The sequence below is a fragment of the Leuciscus leuciscus genome (genome assembly GCF_965113295.1).
Source record: "Leuciscus leuciscus genome assembly, chromosome: 16".
NCBI classification, from domain to species: Eukaryota; Metazoa; Chordata; class Actinopteri; order Cypriniformes; family Leuciscidae; genus Leuciscus; species Leuciscus leuciscus.
Window position 1 is genome coordinate 9,227,045 of NC_138740.1, and position 13,617 is coordinate 9,240,661.

Here is a 13,617-nt window from a genome sequence, read left to right on the forward strand (position 1 = left end):
AATAAACTTGAATATTCATTTACTACAATAGACATTTCTCACTAGAAATTACATCAAAAGTGGAAAACATTGGACAAAAACATATATTTACACACAAACTGAACACCAACTGCAACTTTCAGATGCCATCTTTCTTTTTCTCGCTCAACTGTCACAGAATGGAAAGCACAGGATTGTGGGATATCTAAGGCAATCTATGCTGCCTTCAAAAATCGATCAGATGAAGGTATCTCAGGAGAAAGGAAATGGAACTTCTACAAATGTACTTTAGGTACACTATATCTTGCATTTAAAGACTGACATTACACAGAGATCATACTATCCTTACTAATAGTGATATTAAACACATTTTAAGGCTTAATATCAATAAATGTGCATTGTGCAATAAAGAAATGCTCCAAATAATGTTTCATGATATTTATATCAGTAAGTCTTAAGCGATATATGTCAGTAAATATGTTAATGGATTTGTAGTATACTTAGTATGAAATACATTTATTTTAAATACATTTGGGTAAAGGTTTTTTTCACTTGCGTTGGAATGAGTCCTCAGAAGGAAGCATCTTTAAGCTTTCGGACGCTGCTAAAAAATCCAGAGCAGAGGGTCCCCAGGACCAGGAATGAAAACCACTGCTATAATAGAATATAAATTATGCTAAAATAACCCTAGTGTGTTCCACTTCGCTTTTAAAAGACACAAGCAAACTTCCCAAAGTACTTTATTATGTGGCAAAGCATTACCACTCACTGCACATTTCATTTCAAGTGCATAAGTCAATCTAATAAAATGTTGGCACAGTTACATTTATGTTTCGGTAGATTTCACTTTGAAACTGCCACGAACCAAAAAACAATGTAATATTTTTGCAAAAATGACACCACAGGCACATATTTTGGTTGTAATAAAAGCCTGGGTTGCAACAAAACTCTGTGAATAGGGAATCCTCATATAAAATAACAACAGTTGCCTATAATATAAAACAACTGATTTAGAGTCTGTGATAAATACAATACATTTTAGATACTACATATACACAAATATACAAGTAGTTTGAGAATGCAGGGATCAATGATGTTCAATGACGTCATTCGCAATGCTTCATGGTTAAACTGTTTTGCCACAATTTCTGTGTCCATGCAAACTTCTCTGAATGTTGGGTCGCCATTTAGTATTGTGGGCAGTGTAGTTAATAAGTTATTGGAAAATCAAATACAATTATAAAGAAAACTTCTACAGAGGCCACAAGTCAGTATGATCAGTTGTGTCTTAGAAATAAGAGAGAAGCTCCACACTTTTCAACTTACGTTTCTCCTGCACAAACAGATATCCCTGCATTGTGTGTGTACTCATGCTCTTGTGCTCGTGTGGGTTCTCCTTCATCTTCTTCATCAAACATTCCACCTCTGAACGTGTACTATCAAACCGGTTCCGAGTCTGAAAGACCACAAAGACAATTTAAGAAGGTGAATGCTTCAACAGACGCTGTATGAAGATTCGAGAATGCTTGTTCTTACATTAAACTACTCTACTGCTTAAATATAACACATATCTGACCAGGCTCATTGTGAAGTGGCCAGTTTTATCATAGTTGTAATTTATATTTGGCAAAAGGACATTGACTGCTCCCATCAGGGGTCAGGAGTCATGTTGACATCCTGTCCAGTGAACATACACTCATCCCAATGGACTTAACAGAACATGACATGGTGATGATTCTCATTTGCAAATTATTGAAGGGATGGTTCACCCAAAAAGGAAAATTCCATCATTAATTACTCACTCACTTTTGTTCATCTTCAGAACACAAATGAAGATCTGAGAGCTTTCTGTCCCTCCATTGACAGCTACGCAACTAACACTTTGATACTCCAAAAAGTTTTTAAGGAGATCGTAAAACTAATCCATATGAGTGCTTTAGTCCAAATTTTCTGAAGAGACTCTATGAATTTAGGCTTTTATTCAAATATAAACATTGATCAGCGAACATAAACAGAAGCTCATCCAAACCTGCTTAAGGCACGAGAACAAACCTCTTGCTTAAGCTCAAACGTGCTGTGTAACAAGAATGAACCTCATTGGTTCTTGCAGAAGCTCAAACGTGATGCGTAACACGAGAATTAACCTCATTGGTTCTTGCAGAAGCTCAAACGTGATGCGTAACACGAGAATGAACCTCATTGGTTCTTGCTTAAGCTCAAACGTGCTGTGTAACAAGAATGAACCTCATTGGTTCTTGCAGAAGCTCAAACGTGATGCGTAACACGAGAATTAACCTCATTGGTTCTTGCAGAAGCTCAAACGTGATGCGTAACACGAGAATGAACCTCATTGGTTCTTGCTTAAGCTCAAACGTGCTGTGTAACAAGAATGAACCTCATTGGTTCTTGCAGAAGCTCAAACGTGATGCGTAGCACGAGAATTAACCTCATTGGTTCTTGCAGAAGCTCAAACGTGATGCGTAACACGAGAATGAACCTCATTGGTTCTTGCAGAAGCTCAAACGTGATGCGTAACACGAGAATTAACCTCATTGGTTCTTGCAGAAGCTCAAACGTGCTGTGTAACAAGAATGAACCTCATTGGTTCTTGCAGAAGCTCAAACGTGATGCGTAACACGAGAATTAACCTCATTGGTTCTTGCTGAAACTCTAAAGTGCTGCGTAACACGAGAATGAACCTCATTGGTTCTTACTGAAGCTCAAACGTGATGCGTAACACGAGAATTAACCTCATTGGTTCTTGCTGAAGCTCAAAAGTGCTGCGTAACACGAGAATGAACCTCATTGGTTCTTGCTGAAACTCAAAAGTGCTGCGTAACACAAGAATGAACCTCATTGGTTCTCACAGAAGCTCAAACGTGATGCGTAACACGAGAATTAACCTCACTGGTTCTTGCAGAAGCTCAAACGTGATGCGTAACACGAGAATGAACCTCATTGGTTCTTGCTGAAACTCTAAAGTGCTGCGTAACACGAGAATGAACCTCATTGGTTCTTACTGAAGCTCAAACGTGATGCGTAACATGAAAATGAACCTCATTGGTTCTTGCTGAAACTCAAAAGTGCTGCGTAACACGAGAATTAACCTCATTGGTTCTTGCAGAAGCTCAAACGTGCTGTGTAACAAGAATGAACCTCATTGGTTCTTGCAGAAGCTCAAACGTGATGCGTAACACGAGAATTAACCTCATTGGTTCTTGCTGAAACTCTAAAGTGCTGCGTAACACGAGAATGAACCTCATTGGTTCTTACTGAAGCTCAAACGTGATGCGTAACACGAGAATTAACCTCATTGGTTCTTGCTGAAGCTCAAAAGTGCTGCGTAACACGAGAATGAACCTCATTGGTTCTTGCTGAAACTCAAAAGTGCTGCGTAACACAAGAATGAACCTCATTGGTTCTCACAGAAGCTCAAACGTGATGCGTAACACGAGAATTAACCTCACTGGTTCTTGCAGAAGCTCAAACGTGATGCGTAACACGAGAATGAACCTCATTGGTTCTTGCTGAAACTCTAAAGTGCTGCGTAACACGAGAATGAACCTCATTGGTTCTTACTGAAGCTCAAACGTGATGCGTAACATGAAAATGAACCTCATTGGTTCTTGCTGAAACTCAAAAGTGCTGCGTAACACGAGAATGAACCTCATTGGTTCTTGCTGAAACTCAAAAGTACTGCGTAACACAAGAATGAACCTCATTGGTTCTTACTGAAGCTCAAACGTGCTGCGTAACACGAGAATGAACCTCATTGGTTCTTGCAGAAGCTCAAACGTGCTGCGTAACACGAGAATGAACCTCATTGGTTCTCACGTGTCAAGCAAACATGCTTTAGCTTCCGTTTACCACAACTGATGTGTGAGTTGCTCAATGTTTATATGTGAATAAAAGCCTAAATTCAATCTGTTCAAATGTTGAAAATTTGGACTAAAGCGCTCAATTCATATGGATTAGTTTTACGATCTCGTTATGAACTTTTTGAAGCGTCAAAGTAGTAGTTGCGTAGCTGTCAATTGAGGGACGGAAATCATTCATTTGTGTTCCGTAGATGAATAAAGTCTTACAGGTTTGGAACGACATGAGGGTGAGTAATTAAAGACAGAATATTCATTTTTGGGTGAACTATCCCTTTAATGCACTAAGGCTATAAACTGAACTAATTCTGTTTTTTTTTTTTTTTTATGTGTAATAATAACATCTGTGAGGGTCTGTTGTAAGAAATGGACTCACATTTTGAATGCTGATAGTGAGGTCTGTCTTGAAATGGTTGAAGTCTTTGGCCAGTTCGTACCCATGATGATAATATGTAAATAGACCCTGTAGAAAAGCCAGCAACTACACACAACGACAAAGAGGAAAGCAGCTGTCGTGAAGAGGAAATACAATATCATTTAAAGATGTATAACAGCAATTATATTTAGCAAATTTAATTTCAGTCAAAATTATAAGAGCTTTACTAACAAAAAAGTACCAGACAGAACCATCCCAGCAAACATTGGTCCGACGGCAACGTCGAGTCCCTGGCCAAAAATAGTTGAGGTAGGACGGCATAAATCGGTAAAAATATGTAACACAGAACAGCTAATGTCAAAGACGTCCGTTCAACTTTCATTTTGGAACTATTTTTCAACCATAACGGGACATGTTGGAGGGACGTCTTTTCATTAAATGTCCAAATGTTTGCTGGGATACCAAGTTTTTGGCAGTGATATTGCATTTTTGAAGAACCACTGCAATAAAATGAGAAGAAGTTTTACCGGCTCCACAAAATCAAACATTTTTCTTTCCTGAACTTCCTGCACTTTGAAGACATATTCCAGTGAGACCTCATAGAAGTGCTGCCTCACGTGGTCCACCTGGTTATCCGCCTGTGGGGAAATGTGTTTCGAAAATCAGACAGAATGCACAACTGAACAAATCCACATGAAATCAAATTGGGGGTTTGTAGCTTTTAGTCCCAGCATGCAGAAAGGTAATTTCAGTATTCATAGATTGGCATTGAGAGCAGTACATACTTCATGAAGGTGTGCTTCCTTCTTCTTGGCAGACAGGCTGAGATGTTTCTCCAACACTGTACAATACTTCTCTGTCTCTTTATCATATTTCTTTTTGGCCTCCTATGGGATAAAAATGCAAACTCTTGAGTCAACTCAAACAGACAACAGCTATAAAGTTAGACTATATGAGGAGACTTGCATGTATGTGTATATGTACATTGTACATTATTTTACATTTTGATAGCAGTTAAGTTGTTTCTGTTTGCAGTGCATACATTCACTTTAATTAAACAATATCATGTTTGGGGTGGATGCTGAAGTTCCCAGGCTGTTTCGCTTGTCTCTTGACTGTGATTAGACAGATAACCTAAATGTCTCTGTTCTCCAAACCCTTGTGAAAAAGAAGTGCACGTAATTGTACCGAATGTGAACTTGTAGAGTGCCTCAAATATTTAAAGTAAAGTTTTATACAAAATTGATGAAATAAAAGACCACTAAAGAGTGCTTAAAGAGAGTAGTTTCATGACTACATAAAAAAATAAAAAAGTGCACTCTCTAAAAGTATAAAATTAAAAGGTTTACTTAAAGTACATTTTAAATCATTATGTTTTAATACTCATGCTTTTGTCACTGATGAGCGTGTAGTAAATCCACAAGAGAGTGACACATGAACAATGAAATAGTCTTTAATAAACACAAAGAGCGTAAAGCACTTCACAAACCATTAAAGCGGAACACTAAACGAAGAGAACTGAAGGGAACTTCAACTTAAATCAACAGAAACAGGTGTGTAACTAATCAGAAACCATGACAACTAATGAACTAGATTAGAAACACAGGCAAAAATAACCATAGCTGAGTCCCAATTTGCCTAATTATACTCTGCCCTAAATGTATTCTATTTGCATTCTGATAAATGTACTTTCAACACAGTTTGGCATTACATTTTTATGTTTTTTTTGTTTTGTTTTTTTTAAGAGAAATGCACAACCTGTTATATGTATCAAATTAAGCAGATTAATCGAATCTGTTTATTTTCATCATGAACACTATAATAAGTGCTTACACAACATAACCAACAGATGGCAGTGCTGTTTAAAACGTTAAAGGGATACTCCACTTTTTTTGGAAATAGGCTCATTTTACAACTCCCCCAGAGTTAAACAGTTGAGTTTTACCGTTTTCGAATCCATTCAGCCGAGTTTCTGATATTTAGAAGAATATCAGTTACCAGACAGTTTCTGGTCTCATTGACTTCCATAGTATATATTTTTTCCTACTATGGAAGTCAATGAGACCAGAAACTGTCTGGTTACTGATATTCTTCTAAATATCAGAAACTCGGCTGAATGGATTCGAAAACGGTAACACTCAACTGTTTAACTCTGGGGGAGTTGTAAAATTAACCTATTTCCAAAAAAAGTGGAGTATCCCTTTAAGGCAGTTTCTTAGAAACAGTTTGAGCTGTATTTGCTCGGCCCACATGGAATCTCCACGTGTTGACTCTGTAACATCAATGATCAAACATCACACTTTGAAGAGGGTACTTCTTCAATGGCATTGATAACTAAACTGTTACGTGATGGCGGGAGTTCAGAAACACAGTAAGCCTATGAACACCATCAGAGCATAACAGTGGTTTGAACAGGAACTTCTACTCTCACCTTTGCAGCTGCAATCTGCTCCTTCCTGAAGCGCTCCAGTGGCGAGATCAACACATCACTGGCATTTTCAATCTGAAGAGACACAAGTCACAGAGTTCCTTTCATTACTTACATCCAAAACTGACCTGTCAGTCAACATTCACCATCATGACATCATCATGTGACATGCCTGAAAATGCACTCTCAATCATTTTCTTCAGTGAAAGCACAGTTATTATATGGCCATATAGTTTGTTTTAGTAATTAATTTTAATCAATTGCTTGTTTTTTTGTTTTTTTATAATAATGTAAAAAAATTAATTTACGCACAATTTAAGGCCACATGAAGTGGGCCATTTGGGATCCAGCCAAAGAAGGCTCTTTCACACCAAAAGCCTGGGTGAAGCCATCCTAGGTGTATATGACATTCTTCTTTCAGACGAATACAATCGGAGATATATAAAAAAATGTCCTGACTCTTCAAAGCTTTATAATGCCAGTGAATGGCTGTATGTCTTTGGAAGTCCATCAAAGTGCATCCATCCATGATAAAAGTGCTCCTCATGGCTCTGGGGGGTTAATAAAGGCCTTCTGAAGTGAAGCGATGCATTCGTGTAAGAAAAATATTCATCTTTAAAACTTTATCAACTAAAATAACTAGCAGACGGCCGTACGCATCTATTTACAGCGAAAGACTAACCCTTGACCTGACGCACAACGTAATGATGAACGCGGTTGCCCAGTCCTGTTTGTTTGAACCGCGAGAGGCGTCAATTATTACTTGTAATGTGATACATATACATAAATCCTAGATTGTTGGATATACTGACACCGGATATACAGTATACTGTATGATGTTGGTAAGCACGCATCAGCAAGTTGCATCAAGTTGCATCTTTGCTTGTAAACTGTAAATCACCTGCAGATATACATATATATACACATATCATCATATTGTCCAACGTTCTTAATGGAACGGAACTGGTTTGGAACAACATGGGGGTGAGTTTCATTTTTGAATGAACTATTCCTTTAAAATATTAGTGATAAGCATAATGATAATGAAGCTGATGATGATGATGAAGAAACCAGCTCACCATTCGTGTCCTCTCATCTTCCAGGTTCTGTAAGACTCCAGCAAACTCCTGTAGTGATTTAGCTTTGAAAGAAAAAATATGAGACTGGTGACCACACACACACAGCATCTTAGCCATATTATGTTAGTTTGCATCTACAAGCACTGAAGTCAGACATTTGTCATTTTATAATCCACCACAGAAACTAGGACATCAGGTTTGTGTTCAACAAGCGTGTATTGTGTCTGTGTGACAACCATGAGAAGGTGACAACACAGATCCACCATGTGTTTAGTGCTCTTACAAAATACCAGTGGCCAAATACTAACATTTCTGAAAAGACTGTGTTTAACACTAGAAAAAGAAAGGGGAGAAAAAATGAAAAATTATAAAAAGAGAAAAATTATATATTTTTCCTGAAATTAACCAAATGTTTGTATCTGTGCCGATGGTCAAAAATAAAAAATCTAATAATAATAATAATAATGATGCATTTGCATTTAAATGAAAATGTATCATTTACATATGATATTTGCATATTAAATGCAATTAGTTAATTTATTAAATGCATATTGCATATTAAATGCAATTAATTTGCATATTAAATGCAATTAGTTGCTTAAGAGTGCTTTTTAACCCACTTAAGAAGGATTTAAGTACATCTTTTAAAGTGTACAGCCGAATGTACAGACATTTAAGGTCAAATAAAATATACCTAATGTCATGCATCTAAATATATTGTAATTATACATTTATAATGATGACGTAGCAATTTAGCACATGTAAAATCTATTAACTATTAATGTAATATCAAATAGCACACTACAGTTAAAATCATACTCAGCTACTTTGCATGTGCTTTAGTATGTTAGTCAAGACATCAAAATAAGTGTACGAACATAACGATTTAAAATGTACTTTAAAGTCAAACTTTTAATATGAAAAAGATTTGAAGTACACTACATGTGCACATTCCATACAATAAAGTGCACTTCTTTTTCGCAAGTTATGGACTGTTGCCAGGGCGTTGCTAAGGTTTCAGGGTGGTATTTGCACAAAAACTAAATTATATTTTGGTCCCTAGATACTGATTAGGTCCTTACTTCAGTGCAAGTATGGTTTATTTTTCTTTTCTTTTTTTTGGCCTGTTTTATTGTCCACCAGGCAAACACATCAAATTGTTATAAAACTAGTAAAACACCTCCATATAGAACTGATGCATTATATGACATTCATGTCTGCAGCAAACATGTATGTCTAACTATGAGCAGAAGTAGGCTAATACTGATGCTTGTCTTTCATTGCTTGGCTCTAGTATATCGAAACTAAAGCCGCTAACTCATCAAATCTCTCAAGATACTCAACCTCAGACATGCACTGGATGCATTTACTAAGAAAACTCCAGAGTCCAGATATAATAAAGCGGGCTCTGCTGTGGCCTATGGTTTTAATGTTCAAATTCATAAAGAACAATGTCAACAGAAAGTAAGAGACTGCAGGGCTGCAAGGCTGCAATTGAAGATGAGATCAGAAGAAAGGCAAGTCCATACTTGTTCCTTCTTCAGATTCAGCCAAGCAGGATTTCAGCAAGTTTCCATGTAAGGTGCCAGGACTTACAGAAAGCCACAAAAATTCCCACAGGTTCCAACACTTAAGTCTTTGATGCCACACCGTCAAGTGAAATTATGGCAAATACATAAAAGTTAAGCTTAGTTTAATCGTGGCTGAATGAAATGGTCATGTGGATGGCACTCAGTAAAATCTGTCTATTTGAGTTAAAAGCTTGTAATGAATATATTGTGTAAGAACTGGAGTGGAATCAGATGGCCATGGATCAATTTGTGCTCAACCGATTCTCTTTAGAGAAACAATGATGAAGCTGGTGCTTTTAAGGTTGAGTTCATAGATCACATATGCTTTCTACAAATGTTCTATGAATGATAGCATACAGTACACTGAAACAAGTTTTGGGGTTTAAAACTGAAGTATAATGCTGATGATACTTTGGTTTCAAGCTGACGTTTTTTTTTTATTTTTTTATTACACTGACCTTAACCAAAAACATTCAGAAGAAGCAATGTTGTGATCTTACCAATGCATATCTCATCATCTGTTTCTGCATCACCAATGCACTGGAATTTAAACTCGTTCAGCGACTCTGCAAACTTTCTCTTTGCTGTGGACAAATCTGCAAAAGATGTGATAAAGAGATGTGTTAAAAGAATACGAGACGAGAATAACTCAAGGTGACAAAACCACAAATTGTCAGTCAGAAACCGAGAAACATGTACTTGACTTTGGAAACTTTGTGCTGTCTGGGTCTTTCAAGACATAAGACTGACAAAGTGAGTGAGAGTTCTGTGAGGGAATAAGAAAAAATGTCCAAGAAAGAAAGCTAAGAAGAGACAGAATGAGCCCAAAAGACCCTAAAAATAAATACTGTTTGTCATGGAATGAGAATTTGGCTGCAGAGATCAGTTTATAAATCGAAGACAGGCCCCTTGGTTTTAGATTGTCATAACTATGGAAAAATTCTTCTTCAAAATAGCAAACAAAAGAAAAAGCTAGAAGCTAGAAGCTAGATGTCAACGTCTGTAACACTTTTTGGTTATAGATGTTCCAAATGAATGATTAATCATTAAGATCACTTGGATTAAATGATAGGCAAATGTATTAAACTGCTGTCGGTTGCATAAACCGCTAAGACTAGTCTTACAAGTTAGACATATTTTTTTTTCAGTTTAAAAGCATTCATAACTTTTTAAAATCAGTTACATAAAAACGTAGATTGGCCTTATCTGATACCGAAAAGTAAGACTGGTTTCCCTTTGACTAACTGTTAGTGAGTCATACTAGACAAGACACTGTCTTAACATAATGGCTTGATAGCATTAACATAATGGAAGACAGTTGCTGTTAATGAAAAGTTGATATAGATTAAAACTATTATATGAAGTGGAAACGAAAGGATAATTTGTAATTTTGTGTATCATACTAACAATTGAAAATAATGCTGAAATGTTTGACAAAATAAAAGTACATTTTAATAACTATTATCAGATTATTACTAAAAGTTTTGAAAATGTACAACTTGCATCTGGTTCCAAGCCAATAAAAATAATAAATAAATAAATCAACTTGTAAAATTCCTCGACTCCACTAAAGGATTTGGCTTGGCAGCTCTTTTCAAAAGAATGGATCACTCACAGCGATATGAGCCAAACATTCTGTATATGACTCAAAGTGTCAAAATCAAAAGCACATTTTGGGCAAACTCCATTCCCTGTGTGTAAACTCTCTCAAATACAAATGACATAAGTAATAATAATCAACTCAGTTGTAAGTTTGCCAGCATACGAATTCTTTAGGACATACATTTACATCTTGTGAAACAAATTGACCCAGTTTTTCACGGAAAGAAATACGACTCTGTTTGGATTACTAAGCTACAAGTTTACAAGACGTTTTAAAATGCATGAACAAAACTGTAAAATTGTTAAATCTGCATGAATCTCTAATAACAAAATTCACACCAATTACCAGTGAAGTTATGACATCTCATGGGTATATTCAAAAGCATAGTCGTTTTTGCTTTGGCATCAATAATAATACAATTTTACTAGTTATTGGGATCGACTGCTGATATTTAGGTAAAGTGACAACGCTACTTTCCAACAATCTTCCACTTGGTATCAACGAACAGTTATTTTAGCACTCGGGAATCCAAGAATGAATTGTTAAGTAGCAACCGGCGCTAAAAATAATCAGCTTCTATTGACATCCACAAGCTTTTTCCTCCACATGTCCTCCAAGAACACAGAATTCCCCACAATTTGTCTCCTCCAGTGTGCCCTGCCTTCCTGCCCTCTGCCCAGCGACACAATGGTGCCGTCCAAGCGCCCGGAAGGAATGCACACGTACAGTTGTGTATGTACGCACAAACACTCGCAAATACAAGCCAACAAGACAGGAAATCAAATAAAAAGATGCAGCATTTTTTGTTTCCAAAGGCTCCAGTGGAATGCTGCTGACGCTGAAGTCTCAGTGCACCCGGAAACTTTAGTTAACATGCTGCGTGCTTGCACTGCAAATTTCCTCTACGTTTTAGAGGCATTTTTAATCTAAACTAACCATGCCATGTCATAAAAAGGTCCATTTCATTTTCACAAGAGACTCCTTAGTCCTCTTAATGAAACCTTTTTCCGTTTTTTCCTACGTTTTCATGTTTACCACATGGCTTCTTTTGGTCACACCACATAAAAGTTTTTCAAATATTTTAAAGGGATAGTTCACCCAAAAATTTAAATTTGGTCATAATTTACTCACCCTCAAGTCCTTCCAAACCTGTATAAATTTATTTTCTTTTGCTGAACAGAAAAGACGATATTTTGAAGAAAATGGGTAACCAAACAGTTGATGGACCACTGTTTGGTTACCGACATTCTTCAAAATATCTTCTTTTGTGTTTAGCAGAAGAAAATAAATGTATACAGGTTTGGAACACCTTGACTGTGAGTAAATGACTAAATAAAGAAAATGTATCTGAACTATCCTTTTAACAAAACTCTTCTTTTTTTTTTCTAAGAAATAATAATAATAGTTTACTCCAAACAAGGATTTTCTTTTCCTGAATTATTTTAATAAGGCTTTTTTTACTGAATAGCATTTTATCTTATAATGTATTCAAAATACATTAAAATGTTTTTTAATTGCATAAAAATACTAAAACAAATTTTAAAACGAAAGCAATAACATGCATTTGAATGTGGTTGCCACCCCCAAAACCTGAAGTGTGAACATGTCTACAGTGACAGTGAAGTGAGAAAATGGAAACACTTAAAACTTTGTAATCTGGCCTTGTTTCGAAAGTTTCCTGCACTGGGATGAGACAGATCGCTGGTGGTGTGGAACGGATACCAGCTGCTGTCTGCAGGGAGCTCCCATTTATGTGAGGGAGGATCGGCCCTCCCAAATCCTTCATCCATCCTTCATCAACTATTTCGGATGTTCCTGAACATGTGCTTTTTTTTTTTTATCTCTCAAATGAGATGAATGAATCATACAAAGACTTACAGATGAGCTCAAGGTTTCTAACTAAAACCAGCAACAGTACAAAACTAAACACTAAAACAGTACAAAAGTAACAACATTTTAAGCAGCATGAAACTGCATTTTTAAATAAATAAATAAATAAAGTTTTTTTCCAGTAAGAACTTTTTATGGAAAAATCCTACATTGCTACATGCCACAGATGTAATGTATTTATTTGAGAAAACCGAATCTACTCGCTTTCCTAGAATCTCTCTCCCGTAGTGTCTGGAGGTGCAGATGTTTGTTTTGCCCATGATTAATTCGCTTCAGTGTAGTCTCAGGGTACGTTTACACGACAGCGATATGGTTAAAACTGAGACGTTTTTCCTTTGAGTTTTTCTTGTACATACTTGTACATTGTACATTGTCAAAACGATCCCCATTCACACGGATCCGCGAAAACGACTAAAAACGCTGTATTCTGCTGCCAGACCATTAGATGGCGATGTAACACTACAGACTGAACACTTAAAGGTGAACTGAGTAACTTTTTTACCTTAACCGAACAACTTCTGAGTCATTGGAATAGTTATATGACTTTTTTCGGGTTGAATGGTGGTCGTCTCGCACCCCCCAAGCACCTGTGAGCCGAAAAACCACCCTTGCAACTTTTGTAATATTAGTATGCAAGCCGGTCTGTTATCGTAGGGACATCAACTTTACATTTTCACGCCCCTAAACATGATGCAGAACAAAACAAACGGTCAGACTAACGGTAGAAGGTCTGGCTACGCTAGACTAGCTCTAGTGTAGTTATCTTTCTGCTAGTAGTGCAGCTACTGTAGCTCCTTTATCAAATGGGTAGCTTGT

At 36.7% G+C, this 13,617-nt stretch overlaps 1 protein-coding gene across 7 annotated transcripts in view; it reads right to left on the bottom strand.

The window, feature by feature from the left end:
• LOC309477828 (rho GTPase-activating protein 26-like) overlaps window positions 1–13,617 on the bottom strand; it is a 113,572-nt gene that overhangs the window by 60,501 nt on the left and 39,454 nt on the right. For all 7 annotated transcript variants that reach the window (XM_082141269.1, XM_082141272.1, XM_082141268.1 and 4 more), the window contains exons 2-8: window positions 9,809–9,904; window positions 7,738–7,799; window positions 6,662–6,733; window positions 5,016–5,117; window positions 4,758–4,868; window positions 4,231–4,335; window positions 1,306–1,435 (exon numbers count right to left, since the gene is read on the bottom strand). In XM_082141269.1, the coding sequence (XP_081997395.1) occupies window positions 1,306–1,435; window positions 4,231–4,335; window positions 4,758–4,868; window positions 5,016–5,117; window positions 6,662–6,733; window positions 7,738–7,799; window positions 9,809–9,904 (678 nt within the window). The remainder of the gene's footprint in view (window positions 1–1,305; window positions 1,436–4,230; window positions 4,336–4,757; window positions 4,869–5,015; window positions 5,118–6,661; window positions 6,734–7,737; window positions 7,800–9,808; window positions 9,905–13,617) is intronic.